The sequence below is a fragment of the Etheostoma cragini genome, chromosome 8 (genome assembly GCF_013103735.1).
Source record: "Etheostoma cragini isolate CJK2018 chromosome 8, CSU_Ecrag_1.0, whole genome shotgun sequence".
Taxonomy (NCBI): domain Eukaryota; kingdom Metazoa; phylum Chordata; class Actinopteri; order Perciformes; family Percidae; genus Etheostoma; species Etheostoma cragini.
The window spans coordinates 24,508,187-24,523,507 of record NC_048414.1 but is presented as its reverse complement, the minus strand read 5'-3'; the positions used below and the strand labels follow the sequence as shown (position 1 = coordinate 24,523,507).

At 38.3% G+C, this 15,321-nt stretch overlaps 2 protein-coding genes across 6 annotated transcripts in view; one reads left to right on the top strand and one right to left on the bottom strand.

Moving 5' to 3' along the window:
• LOC117948606 (aminopeptidase N-like) overlaps positions 1-9,986 on the top strand; it is a 23,396-nt gene extending 13,410 nt beyond the window's left edge. For 2 of the 3 annotated variants that reach the window (XM_034878343.1, XM_034878341.1), the window contains 6 exons: positions 4,425-4,572; positions 4,779-4,870; positions 6,404-6,760; positions 7,975-8,115; positions 9,633-9,714; positions 9,797-9,986. In XM_034878343.1, coding sequence (XP_034734234.1) covers positions 4,425-4,572; positions 4,779-4,870; positions 6,404-6,760; positions 7,975-8,115; positions 9,633-9,714; positions 9,797-9,952 — 976 coding nt within the window. In that variant the 3' untranslated portion in view covers positions 9,953-9,986. The remainder of the gene's footprint in view (positions 1-4,424; positions 4,573-4,778; positions 4,871-6,403; positions 6,761-7,974; positions 8,116-9,632; positions 9,715-9,796) is intronic. The other variant, XM_034878342.1, reaches the window with a different exon arrangement.
• LOC117948617 (synaptic vesicle glycoprotein 2B-like) overlaps positions 4,430-15,321 on the bottom strand; it is a 71,324-nt gene continuing 60,432 nt past the window's right edge. For 2 of the 3 annotated variants that reach the window (XM_034878365.1, XM_034878366.1), the window contains one exon: positions 13,711-15,027. In XM_034878365.1, coding sequence (XP_034734256.1) covers positions 14,844-15,027 — 184 coding nt within the window. In that variant the 3' untranslated portion in view covers positions 13,711-14,843. Of the gene's footprint in view, positions 4,442-13,494; positions 13,501-13,710; positions 15,028-15,321 lie in introns of those variants that run through there. The other variant, XR_004657501.1, reaches the window with a different exon arrangement.

Here is a 15,321-nt window from a genome sequence, read left to right as displayed (position 1 = left end):
AAAACAGACAAAAACACAAGGAGGCCAATGAAAAAGGGAAAATGAACCCAACTAAAAACCCCAAACCACAACAGTTACGATATTGAGACTGTGACTAGTATTGAGGCTAAAGTAGATGAAAGGTCATTGGGTAAGTAGTCTTGCATTGCCAGACTTATTTCCAAAGCCCTGCAGAGTAAGGTCTTGCTACACCACAAATACATTCTAATACAAGAAACGCTCTAGGTTGTTTGCATTTCTTTAAAACAATCATCTTCAAAAAACTGAAATATATGTTAAGGGATTTTGTTGAGTGATTACTTGTCCCTCGCTGTGAGGGGGCAGCGGGCAATTGTTATAGTTAGATCTTGGGTAGAAGAGTCCTTCCCTAGAAGGAAAAGGAATTTAGTCTTGTCAAGGTTGAGTTTCAGATGATGTGTGGAAATCCAAGAAGAAATGTCAGTCAGACAAGCCGAGATACGTGCTGCTACTTGAGTTTCAGACTCTGTAAAGGAGAAAATTAGTTGGGTGTCATCTGTGTAGCTGTGATAAGAAAAGCTGTGCAAGTGAATGCAAGACCCAAGAGAGTAGGTGTACGAAAAAAAAGGAGGGGACCCAGTACTGATCCCTGAGAAACCCCAGTTTTAAGTGGGCTAGGTCCAGGTACAGTAGAGCCTCTTCAAGTTAGCCGATAGGTTGAGTCTGTCAGGTAAGATGTGAGCGAAGAGAGCTTAGAGCTTGAGGATCTGGTGGTGTGAAAAGGAAGCAGAAAGGTCCAGACAACGGAAGAGAGAGGTTACTCTAGCGCTGTGAAGCTGTTCAGTGACAGCACGGAGTGCAGTTTCTGTTGAGTGGCAAACCTTGAAGCCAGACTGGTGTGGATTAAGAAGATTGTTCTGGTGGAGATAAGTAGAGAGTTGATTATACAGTAAATGCCATGCTCAAGAGTTTTGGACAGAAATGGAAGAAGGGATACAGGTCTGTAGTTATTTGGTTGTTATAATTTGGAGTGTTGTTTTTTTGAGTGATGGGGTCACTCTTGCCTCTTTGAGGGCATTGGGGAAATAGCCAGTTGATAAGGAAATTATGTTGATGAGATGGTGAGGAAAGGAAGAAGGTCAAGAGCAATAGACTGGAGACGGTGAGAAGGGATAGGATCAAGGGAGCAGGTGGTTGGGCGGGCGGAGGTAATCAGATTAAGAATTTTATTTGGAGATTGAGGGGTGAAAGAGGAAATAGTACTGGATGTGATGGATGGTAAGACTATTTCAGGAATTGTGGTGGAAAAGGAAGAGAGTGTGTCATCTTAATATTAAATGTTGCTAACTGCAGTTAACTGTTCACACAGTACAGTAAAGTGAGGCATTTAAATTAGCTGACGATGATTGCAGAGTGTACTTTTTCTATAACAATCCCAACCAATCGGTCCCAAAATGTTCCAAGTATACGGTAAATGATGTAAACGTATTCGTTGTAAATGTTCACAACGAGTCCTCGCAAGAATCCGACAGGATTGTCTTCTTGCACAATCAAAATTTTTCAAAAAAACAGCTCGAAGTTTGTCATTGTTGTTTGTTGTTGAAGCTAAAGGATCTTGCAAATGACAACACACAAACACACAGAACGGAAGGTAAGGGACAGACAGACAGACAGACAGACATGTCAGTTTTTATCCAGACTTTGATCATTTTGAAAGCATGAAAGTGCTGAGCAAATGTGAAGGAACACACTTTGAAATATAGCTTATCACCCCCCCCAGATGAAGATAGGTGGACCAGAGTGCATGCATTGTTTTAGTCTGGTGCAACACAGGCAGCGCCCCGCTAGTTAGCTTAGCGTAGTGAATGGAATCGTTCGTTGCCGATTAGCATGTTTTGATTAAAAGTGATCCCATAAAAAACTAACAACCTAATTTTGTAACTTATTATTATTAATAACTTATTGTGGCCTGCATATTCATATTCAACGACTACAAATACCAGTGCAGGTTAGGACTACAACATTTCCTAGGCAGATATTTATTTGGGACTATATTGGGTGGAAGCACAGCTGAAACACTGCTTAATGGGCCCCAAGATATCGTGCCGCAACTCTGTGTAAATGTAGGTCATGATGCCTCACATCCTCTGGCTGTTGAGCAATCACAACCTCCTCCTCCTGTCCTTCTATTAAACCAATCAGAGTGTGGTTTGAGAGGTATGTTTCTGTATGGGAAGTCATCCTTTTCGTCTTTCACAAAATCCGCCATATTCATCCCCATTCACTGTCTACTGTAGGAAAAAATAGCCAGATATTCATGCCGGGTGTGTTGACGGATTCGGGGGGTTTCAGGTGCTGCGTGATCTCTGCGTCCATGTAGCAGTGCTTTGGCTTTGCTTCCACCCAACATAGTCCCAAGTCAATATCTGCAATGACACACATTGGTACGCTTCAATATCTCCAGGAATGAAACCAAACCCAACCAAACCAAGGGTAAATCACCTCAAGTTTACAAACTTACCAACCCATTCGGAGCAAAGCAAACCCAACTACAGCTGTGAAAACACCCTTAAATTAGGGTGACCAGACATCCCCGGTGGCTGGATCTGTCGCCAAAAATGTCCCCGGTTTTCACTGTGACTGACAGACCCGAAATTGGAATGAAAGAAAGAAAGTACTGACAAAACTTAGCCGATGGTCGCACACCCTACACACGCAGGCTCAAGGCGGCCAGAGCCAGCGGTGCTCAGAGATGTTTTAGAAAGCTGTGTTGTACGATGCTAAAATCACTGATTATTTACATGGAGTCTGGTGGGTTTAGCGAACGCAATTTCGCGAACTTTTATGTTTTAAAATCTTTAACAGAAAGGTCAACCTCCGTAGAAATCCTTTCCATAATGTTGTCAGACACTTAGAATATTAATATGAGTCTGTTAGCAGCAAAACAAGCACTTTTATGAGCGTAAATACAAGCTGGACAATTATCCTATTAACTTAAATTGTAGCTTGTTTCTGCCGACTGGAGCGATCTCGTTTAATACTGCATCAATGTTAAAGGAAAATATGTCCTCAATAGTTTTCATTGTATCTGATTCTCAAGGAGCTGTTGTAGAAACAAGCCTTGAGCAATAAAGCAAAAGCTGTCAGTAGTTCAGTAAAAATTACAACATTATGAAATATTGAGACTATAAGAACTTTATATATATTAAATATTAAGACTTTCTATCTTGAAATATTAGGACTTTCTATCTTGAAATATTAGGACTTTTTATCTTGAAATATTATGGCTTTTTATCTTGAAGTATTAGGATTTTTTATCTTGAAATATTAGGACTTTCTATCTTGAAACATTCCCCTTGGAGGTGTAGTGGAGTGGAGTAGGAAGCAGCAGCAGGGGTGGGTCTGGGATTAGACCTTGGGGGGGCTCACCCCCTAATGAGAACAGCTCTAGGTCTAGTGTCCCCGTTTAAAGTTTTACAAAAGTAAAAACATTACTTGTTTTGGAGGTAAATACGCTTCTGAGCTGAAAATGTCCCCGGATTTTGTCTGAGAAATCTGGTCACCTTACCTTAAATGACACGAGAGTTGAGCTACGTCCACAAATAGGACTTGATGTTCAATTCTAGATTTGTTCCCCCAGATCCGATCTTTCTGCTAGACTAGACTGTTCATGTTTGAAGTGTCCCATATCTCCCATATCAGTGTGTTTATTGTGTGAAAGGATCTCTACCCTAAAACGCCTCACATGCAACTAATAATGTCAAACACATGCACGTTGAAACAGCAACGAAAATGTCACATTAGAGCTGCTTAGGTCAGGTGTGATTAGTTTAAATAAATAGATGGCCAGTGTAGCCAGACCTAGTCTACATGCTTTGCGTTCCACTTCCGGGTTTGCTCCAGTGCTGCAGGAAATTCTGCCGGATGCATACATTTCTGTTTCCTTCCGCTTTCTTTGACATGGAATTAAAAATTCGGTGTATTTATGAGGACTTACTGTTGACTGCTCCTCAGATCTCTGCAGCATAAATTGACACAGCTAGCTAGACTATCGGATTTTCGCAGTATTTTGCAGCCTCTCTGTGTGGAGTTTTGCACCGCCCACAACAATTCTGATTGGTTTCAAGAAACGCCATGAAACCAGAGCACATTTTTCTTCCATCCCCGAATCCTATGTGGATAAGCCAGATTCTCCTTCTGTGCGCTTTGGAGTAGAGTCTGACAAAGCAAGACTCCTCAACGGACACCGCTGGAGACATAGGTCTGGTAACTCTAGACCAGACCTAAGTGCAGAAAACAGCAGTAGTCATCCTTATATTAAGAAACCTCCAAAAACAAGCTGCAAAAAAATAAAATACAAAAAGAGATAACCTCCATTCTGTTGGGGTAGAGGCAGAAATGTTAATGAGAAATATCCTAACTTAATATTAAATCATTTTAAACACATGCATCTCTTCACTCTACAGAGCTCAGATGGTCTCCACTACTCTTGCTTTGAACGCAACCCTCTATCTGTCTGTGGAGACAGAATACATTCCCTGGCAGTCTGCTCTGGATAATCTGGACTATTATTACCTGATGCTGGATCGTACGGAGGTCTATCAGCCTATGCAGGTACAATACATTATCGGTGTATGTAATTTACAACAATTTTCAAAGTGTTGCTGTTTTAGGATGTAGATCCTTTAAAGCTAAGCACCTCTATGTTAATTTCAACAACGACGGTTGGTCTTCATGCTCCCTGGTGGCTTTTTAAGATGCAAAGCAGCTTTCTGTGGATAAACCAACATACTTTAATCACATCTCTGTAATACTTCTAGGACTACATAAAAAAGCTAGTCACTCCACTCTTCCTGTACTTCAAAAACATGACATCCGACTGGACCCATGTTCCTGATAGACACACTGACCAGTGAGTATACTCACCTTATCAAAAAAAAGTTTAAATGTATGTGTAAACTGTATATTGTATATATACTATATTATATACACATGTTTATATTATTTACTATTCTTTAAGGTAAAGATAATACCAGTGCTGATAAGATTAGCACGTTTCAGGGAGACAGTACACGTTTTTAAAATTTTTAGTTTTTGGAATATTTTGCTTCAATAAACTTGTCTTTTTCATTGACTATTAGAAAAACATCCTACGTACAGTACATATTAAGAACCATAGACAAAACCTAAGTTTATGAGTGATTATGAGTGACAACTTTTACTGTTACCCAAGAAAAAAAAAAGTCATTGGCCTCTGGCATTTCTGATTCATTGGCAGGTTTGTTAAATAAAATAGAGAAGCATAGGCATCTACAACCTCACATTAATAAGTATTTACTGTAGCTTGTCGTTTAAAGTTAAAGGTACAATATGTAACACTGATAGCTAGCGTCTAAAATAGTTAGTGCAGTCCAAATTCGAAATGCTGGAGAGAGTCGTCCCCGGCCCCTCCTCCCCAGACTCGAAGCTCACAGGGGTTGCCAGGTTGAGAATGCAGCTTCCAACAATGTTGACAGTCATTAAAACCCATGCTTAAGCAGGGCTCTGTAACCAACTGACAGACAACTTATCTTGGCTTAAAAATACCGCAAAACACGTTTTTTACGAGTACGAGTACATAACCTATTTGTACTACTATAGAAATTCGGTATTATTTCGGGCTCTGCACTAGGCTAACCAGCTGCTAACGCTAACTTTTTGACCCAGGTGAAAAAATCTTCTCGGGTGTTGTTTGGCTCAAGGTCAGGGTGCAAAGGGTGAAATTACTCCAACCCATCACTTTACTGTTTATCTGTTCAGGAGGAAATTAGTCAACTCAGTGAGCTGTCTCCATCTTTAAAGTACATTTAAAATACATCTCAAGTGTTTACCAAAGTTTTATTTTGTCTGTTCATGCAACTGAATTTTTTAGATCTGGTAGCATCTATCCACGTTGATCCCGTTTGTTTGTTTGTTTACTGCTTCCATCGCTGTGGCGTGCTGGGTTTGCGTTAAATCTGGCAACCGGGCATGGCTATCAAAATTGGCATGTTGATAATATCACAGGCAAAACACAAACAGATATTCCATCATGAAACGGATATTTCAAAGGAGAAAATAGCAACATTAGTGTTGTTGTCAGAAATTTAAGTATTTGAGCAGAACAGGGCAAAGTTTTGGTGAGCAGAGCAGAAACAGGAAAGTTGCTCGCAAAACAATGTCTGGAAATTTATTTAAAATAAATTAGTTGTTTGACCACGGAGATGCAAGAGACGGCTAGCTTGACCTAGAAATATCCCCTAATCCAAAAATTCAGAAACCTTTCTCTGCATGAAAAGAAACCCAACCAAGTTTTCAAAGTTAACAATGTTAACAAAGTTAAAATAAAGGTTCTTTGGTCATGTTTGCAAACATTGTTTCTCTGTTTATACATATCATGTTTTAACACATTTGTCTCTTCCTGCAGGTACAACCAGGTGAACGCCATCCGTATGGCCTGCAGGACTGGAGTAAGAGAATGCCAGAACCTGACCACCAAATGGTTCAAACAATGGATGGAGACCCCTCAAACCAATTTGTTGGTCTATTTTATGTATAATTTAGTCATTTCCCTTTTTTTAGTTAATCAATTTGTTAACTTCAACTCTCTTGTCAGGATTGAACCGAACCTGCGTTCAGCAGTGTACTGCAGTGCCATGGCAGCAGGTGATGAAGCAGAGTGGGAGTTTGGCTGGTCACAGTTCAAAAAAGCTACTGTAGCCAGCGAGGCCAGCAAACTCATGTCGGCACTGGCCTGTACCAGCAACAAACAACTGCTGGAAAGGTGTGTATTCTTCTTATGTAATAGTGAAGCTGAAAATGCATGTAATGTTTAAAACTGAAAGTCCTCTTGCTCTCAAGTGTAATCCAAGCATGTGTTTTCTAAGTCATAATAATAATTAAAAATAATAGTAATGATAGTAATAACAATAATAATAATTTATTTATAACAGACTTTTCTAAACACAGTTACAAAGTGCTTAATATGAAGCTCTGGAGGTGACATGGAGGGAAAGAAATGAGAAAAAAAACATGTACTGGGGACAACACTTGACGTTGTTTTGCAAGATCTTGACTCTGTTTTGCGAGATCATTTTATTTGCAAATTCAAGATCTTCATTTAAGATATCGCAAATTCAACAAACAACAAGGCTAACCTAGCTCGCTTAGCTTGACATGATCCAATCTTCTACAACACTTCACTTTGGCATGTATTAATTAGTAATGCTTATCAAAATAAATGATGGATGTATTTCGACAACCAAGAAGATGTAATCATGTCATGCTAGTAAGTTAGGTTAGCCTTATTGTTTGTTGGATTTGCGAGATCTTGCAAATAAAACTCGATATCTCGCAAAACAAAGTCAAGATCTTGCAAAAGTGTTTGTCCCCAGTACCTGTATTTTTGTTAATTTTTATTTGATTTATTTATCTTCTTCTCAGGTTTTTTTCCCCCCCTCCATGTCAGCTCCGGGGCTCTGCAGCTTAACAGCAAAACAAACTTAAAAATACAAAATGATTTCAATGAAAATTTAAAAGCATTTACAATGAAACTGTAAAACAATGAGTAACATACAAAAAAGAAAACAGGATAAAGACAAAGACAGAATTTAAAGTAATATTCTTTAAGATTACCATTAATTAATCAAAAAAATGTCTGTTAGGTTGCTATCTATCGCCACATTAGGTAACACACTGGTGATTAAACCCACGGCCCACTGATGAAAGCCCTTGCATTTCCAGTATTTGTCCATGGTGACATTCCTTGGAAAAATCCCAAGGGAAGCATTTCACCCAGTTGTGGTCTGCCAGAGATAGCAGACAGAGCTAATTTACGTGCTGTTTTGAGTGCATAGTGCATTCTTCACTGAAGGAGTGTAGCCACGTGCAGTGCACTACGAGTACCCGGATGATAGACATCAAAGCATAGCGAGCCAATGGAAAAATGTAATGATGGAAAGAATGCAACTGTCATGCCTATCTTTTCTGTTCTCACAGGTATCTGTCTTATACCTTAAACTCAGCTATGATCCGCAAGCAGGATGCTACCTCCGTCATCACATCTGTCGCCAGCAACAGATTGGGACAGAGTCTGGCATGGGACTTTGTCAGGGAACAGTGGGAATACATGTTCACACAGTGAGTATTCCACTCATAAAGATGAATGAATGAATTTGTGTCTGGCTATAGGTGAGAAAATGATAAGTTTATATTTAATATACCACATTTAATAGAAGACAGTTGCAAAGTGCTTTACTGGATACAAATTGTAAAACAATAAACCCAAAAACAGTGAAAAGAACCAGCAAAACAGTTACAATTATATTAATAAAATTATTTTTTAAGTAAACTTAAAAACAAAACTAAGCTGCAAGCAGCATTGAACAGATGGATCTGGTGAACCTGTTAGGAGGAGCACGCTAGAAGGCTTGATGTCCTAATAATGTCCTTTAACACTGATGGCTTGGAGTGGGGAACCTTCAGAGTAGTTTTTCTTTCTTTTAAAAAAATATTTGGAACTTCCTGTTGTGGGTGGCGCAATATTGGCATGTAGAGATCCTCAGGCCTGGACTTTTATAAATCCTAAGACATATGGTGCAGATATTCTAAAAAATACTTTTCTCAATTACAAACATGCTCTGGACCTATACATGCTATAAACACTACTAGAAGATATCAGAGTGAGGGGGCTTCTCCTTGGAGGTGGGTTCGGTGCCTTGGTCAAGAGCACCTTCGCAGGAGTTGAACTGGCATCTCTCTAGCTACCAGTACACACTTCGTACTTTGGTCCCTACAAGAACTTGAACCAACAACCCTCTGGTTCCTAACCCAACTCCCCATGGACGGAGATTTAAATTACACTCTTGGTTATCAATGTTAATAATTTCTTCCCAATTTTGGATCATATTTTTGTTGAAACATGTCTTATTGTGTAGTTTTTGGTTTAGAAACCTTAATTGTGATTTTGCTGCTATATTCCGTAACAATCATTCCAATGCTAAATGTAACATTAGCTACATGTTTACGTCGGGTAAAGCTGTAATCTGGATTGCTGAAGTTGTTCATTTATCCCCAATTCTGCTCACAGTGGTGGAAGGGTAGCCCCAGTGTTGACGTCTACACGATTATTGGGTGTGATCTAGCATCTACCCAACATTACTGCTACATCGCTGCCTGATTTAAGATTAGATTAGATTAGTTTATACTTTATTTGTCCCACAGCGGGGACATTTCCTTGTTACAGCAGCATTTTCTTCAATGACAGCAAAACAAACAAACAAGTAAACACACAAGAAAAACCGGCAAACAATAGACAGTGAGTAGAAGGTAGACTGAGAGTAAGTAGGGTGGCGTCAAATAAAGGTATTGTAAAGTGCAGTTGCCATAATACAAGACACAATGTTGCGGTGTAAGTGACGTTATTTTCCAAACTACAGAGGATTGTGTCAATGCGTTAATCGTTCTAGAAAATAATTAAGGATTTGGCTAAACTCATTGTTGCGTTAATTTTGACAGCCCAAGTATTTTGTTAACATTTTACTTAGGTCTAGTAGAGATTATATTGCCAAGAGTTCTATAGACTTTCAATTAAAAAAAAACAGCTGTTTTAAACCAGTATCAGGATCAGTTCTTGTTTCAGTTAATTTCTTTTTCAGATATGGGGTTGGTTCTTTCTCCTTTGCCTCTATGATAAGTGGGGTCACTGCAAGGTTCTCTACACCTGCTGAACTACAACAGGTATGTACTCATTAAGTAATTCCTAGTGAAATTAGAAAAATCAAACTGTTGTCTGAACTGTGTCTAATGTTTACTCTGCAAGCTGGTGGAGTTTGAGGAGAAGCACAGAGCAGCAGGGTTTGGATCTGCCACACTGGCTGTGGAGCAGGCCTTGGAGAGGACCAGGGCTAACATCAACTGGCTGCAAAAGAACAAACAGGAAATCTTGGACTGGTTCAACAGTCAGACTAGACTTTAGATTCACAGAAAACACTGGCATAGCCAAAAAAGCGGAAGAGAAACCAGATTAGAGGAATAATGTAGAAAAGACAACAAAGAGTAGTTAAAAGCAGTGGCTACATTTATATAGTGTAGTCAGATGTAAACAAATTTGGACTAACCTGGTTTGTATGAGGAAGTAAAAAAGCTGCAATAACCATGCCACTTGAAAACTCAAACAATGACATTCTGCCATGCAGTATCTGTAAGATTGTTTTAAGACTGTGTACAACAAATGTGTACAACATTTTCAGTAACACCCTGTAGAACTGTCTACACTGTGTAGTAAATGTATAGTGATTGAAATACCATTTTACCAATTGTTAAAATGTGACATTTATTTTAACCAAACCAAACTCCTACCCATTTTTGCATCTACATATAACTAAAACAATCTTACTCGGCTATTCAGCTGCCAGTTGTTGCAATATCTATTAAAATGTATCCAACTATTGTTGGTAGGCTAAACTCAACGGCTTCTGTAAGGATGTCAGCTTGTGGTGCTCTGTAGGCGAGTCACAGTCACGTTTTGTCCGCTTAACTCAACTGCAACGGCCTCTGAGACAACCAGCACTACACAGTGCTCTATATGCAGCTCACAGCAACCTTTTCTCGCCTAAATTCATCTGTAAAGACCACTAAACCTAACTGATATGTAACAGGTCATCACATGACCATCAGGCGGTCGCCTAATTTTGCAGGATATCATATGACTTATTGTGCACACGTTTTAGTACATTGTACAATGATCAATTCCCCACTCGTCAGTTTTATGTGGTTAACGTTATTAATTAAATAAATGCAGAGTGATACTGACTTAAGGACTTGAGATATGGTCTTTCTATACGCAATTTTGTAATACCTAAAACCACTCAGGTTTCGGACTCAGTTGGACCTATTTTTAGCAATGTCTCAGATCCTATTTTTAACTTGTGAGTTCTATGACCAGAGCTACTAAAATTAAACCAAGTTATGACGAATCATTGTTTCCTTTAACACCAATGCCTCCTGTAGCTGAAGTTATGCATACATTAAAAAAAATCCCAAACCATCTCATAATTTCTGATTTCAGACTATTGCTCTGAGACTAATTAACATCCAAATTCATATTCATTTAACCTTCTTCATCTGTCAGAGGGAGTGACTGCTGACTATGATCAAGACAAAGGTCTGTCCTTCAAAAGTGAATGTGCTATTGTGTTATACTTGTTGTTTTTAAATAGCTACATTGTAATTTACTGTTTTGGAAGAACTACGGTATGATACGGAAGCGTATTGCTGCCCCAAAACAAAAACGGATCAGTATTACATCATTACCTTAAAATGGTTTTCATGTTATAACAAGATGCTTTAACTTGATATTTCTACATTATTACAACATATAATATGCAGAACATTTTCTTACCTGATAAGTGTGTTTATTGTAATAACAAGAAAATATATTGTTAAATTGTAAAAATATCGGTTTATAACATGCAAAACATCTTGTTATCAATATAAACTTCAATGATATGTTTTCCTTTTTCTGGCAAGTCAGCAGTATGCTTCCGTAACTTTGATATTATGATAAAAATCAAATTGTGGGCTGTTGCTTTGCTATCTTAGTCTACGCATGCAGCTGTATGTTCACAAAAAAATCTAGACAAATGTTATTGCATTGAGAAACTCATTTTATTGGTCTGATTTGTCACAGCCACAAATACACACAACAGAAATTAATTCGAACAATACAACATTATGCACAACATTATGCACTGAAGAAATTATCATCCAACACTGAAAAGGAAGACAATGTTTTAAATTCAAACAAAGAATACATTTTGGCTTTTTTACCTGGGCTTTACATCAATGTCAGAAACATACACCAGGTCCAAATAAATATAATTATATGAATGTATAAAAAGAGATCCATGAGTCAGGGGCCAGTGGGCTTCAAACTAAGGCCTTATCAGATCAATGAGCAGCATGTGACCTGTCCTCCTCACACCCTTTCAACGTCTCAATGGGCATGAGTGACAAATTCGCAAAAGGTTTCAAATTCCCTTTAAAGCACTCATTTTTCAACCTTAACACAACTTCTTGCATAGCTTTTTGTGAGGAGAGACGTAATGGCCATAGACAGCAATTAAAGCTCATCTAGACTAAAATTACTTTTTGTCTTTGTTATTTCTATGAACCACCACAATTAACCTAAATATGTAATTTCTCTTCAATGATGAAAGAAATGTCACTGAAACAACTAATGAATTTCATGAAAATAAAAGTAGTGATAATAGTGCCAGACAAATCACTTGAAGATCAGTCCAAAGCAAAGAAACTTAGAGAAAGGTGGATTTAAAGATCTGCCTCATTTGGTCAGAAACAGATTATGTGTCTCTGGAAGACATTAAACACAGACAAGCATGAACTTCTCCCTGTTTCAGAAGACTTTAAACCTAACCACTGATCATGTATATTGTGTCAAAGTGCTGCTGGTTCTTTCTTTTTGTGATGAAAACACAATCTAGACGCAGACCATTTTAAATATACACACTATGTTGAAGACACGGTGAAACATTAGACAAACATGCAGTAATTTATACAACCAGTTGCAGCACAAAACCCTCTATAATAAATACACATTCAACATCACACTGTACAAAAAAGTTAAATAATAAAGCCATCATCCACACACACTATACTATCCTAAGCTGGTTTTCTTTAGAGTTTTTCTTTTGCCAGTGCTGATTGAGGGACTGAGGGTAAAGCCTCAGCGGTGGTAGTAACAAAAAAAGAAAGAAAAAAGAAATAAATAAGGAATTATCAAATCTTTTCTAACTGATCAAATCAGAATCAAAAGTGATTCAAATAAACATGAATGTATTATGAAGCTACGGTACATGTATGATTGAAAGGATACATGGCAGGATGACTTGCACAGCTAGTGGTTCCTCATGGTCTTTCAATCATCACTGCCAATTATTATGTATGGTGCAACACTTTTAATCATTAAGTAATATTACACTCAAGGGTTAATTTATTGTTGTGATTGGCTTAACAGTGATGCGGCAAGGTCTGTAAGCATCACTGAAGTGCAATTAATATGACGTTTAAACAAACAATTGAGTGTAATATTGCAATTATAAAACTAGTGTTACCAATAACATAAAATATGTATTCAACATGTAAACTGTATTCATATTGTAGGGCAATTCACTGTCAAAATAAATTACAAAAGCAACAGAGACAATGTCTAGTCCCTTCCTGTTTTGTCAGCCAGTCAACTTAAGCTAATGTTAGCTTTGTAGAGAATGTGGAATTTCTCAAACTGAATAATTAGCCCAAATGTAAACACCAAACTGCTTTGCTAGCTTTATCCTGTTATAACTAAGATGTCTGCTGACATTTGTCTTTCCATGGATAGATTAAGATACTAAACATCCGCTAACTTCAAACAACAGAGATTATTTCCTGTCCCTGTAAAACGTTAGTCAGCACCTAACTTAAGCCAACGTTTTGTGTAGATTGTGGGACTTCCCAAACTGAATACTGCACATATAAACACAATGACAGATACAGCGCCATTTAGCAGCGATTTTCTACATAGCGTGTCACTGGCACAGCTGATCCAAACATATCCAGAGCTTTTTAACAAGTAAGTTGTTTAATCCAATAAACACTTTATAAACTAGTTGGAGAGCGTCTGTGTGTTCCATTGTGGTTCCTTTGTGGCATTACTTACATGAATACAAATGGGACAATAGGATGTCGGAGCAGAGGTTTATTTTTTTCAAAACAATGGGACGTTGGACTAGTGGGCTGTAGAACCAAAGGGAATTTTTCGGGTTATTGAGAGGTCGGAACAATGGAGAGTCGGAGAAATGACATGGCACCCATACAGCAGGACTTCTATTGTACCAGCAAACAGGAAGACCAAATGAACTGTGGTTTTCAGTTTTTTTCCACAAGATGGTGCGATAACTCAACTAAAAGTTTAGATCCATAACAAAAACAACAAAACAAATGAGAAAGTGAAAAAAAACATCCGTAAGTTGATTCAAAAGGAAAATGAAAAACAGTAACCACATTCAACAGACCAAGTGATTTCTAACAGGGCCTAACCGGGTCAAAAGATTGGTGTCCAGAAAATACTCATCCAAAAGTCTAGGTCAGATGGAAATAGAAAAGCAAATGTGCACGTTTTCTGCAAAGGTAAAGCCAACTGAGGATGTGTTTTTCCCTGTACTAATGGCAGGAGGATATTAGTATCAGACTGAACTCCCAAGGAGAGGTTATACTATTCGTGCAAAACATACAGCACAATAGAGGAACATTTGCATTTCAATACAAATATATAGTTCTTTGACTTCAATTTACTCCGCTGCAGTATTCATTGCTAATAAGCCTCTTTATTAGTTTGATGCAATGAGATGTTAAAAACTGGTAGTGTATGGTAAGGCAAAAGCAACCACAGCCCACCCACCAATTATCACGGGAGTCAAGAATGGAGTTATCCTCTGGGACTGAACTTTCAGGTCATGTTGAGGTTGCCAGTTGCATGAATATTTTCTCGAAATAAAACTACGAAATAAACTAAGAAATACATATTTTTTCTCAGTTTCCATTTAAACAATGACACTTGTGAACACCTAAACCCTATACCTGCCATCATTGCCATTAGTGAAAGGGTCACCTACCCTCTGTATAAACTGAGATAGTAAGTAGTAATACAGTTAGAGATTGGCATTTGCATTTAGTATGTATAAGCTAATCCTGCTTTATTTTCAATGCAGAGTGAAGTCAATTCCAATAAGAAAAGCTTCTAACATTAAGCGTGATGTTTTTGTCTCTACCTCCCCTCATGATTCCCACCCCCTGGATCTCATATGACCTCACTGAAGGATTCTCTCTCGCGTTTCGGGTAGTTTGAGGGCCACCAGGCCACCACACACTAGCGCAGTGAAGGACAGCAGGATGGGGACAACTTTGGTAATGCCCACAAAGCTGGCAAAGATGGAGCTGCCGAGCACAGCAGCCAGCTTGCACAGAGCGTTCAGCACGCCAAATGCTGTGGCCCTGAGAGACAGAGATTAATAAATTAGTTGTCAACTATTTAATTAAGTGCCAACGGTTTTGATAATTGAGTAGTCTGTTTGAGACATTTTTGTGAATTCTTAAATGTGAATATTTTCCAGTTTCTTCTCTCCTGTATGACAGTTAACTGAATGAGTTGTGGACAAAACAAGACATTGGAAGACCTCATCTTGCGCTTTGGAAAACACTGATGGACATTTTTGCTGACATTTTATAGACCAATCAACTAATCTATAAATCAAGGCACTGACCAATTAATAGACAGTAAATCTAAAA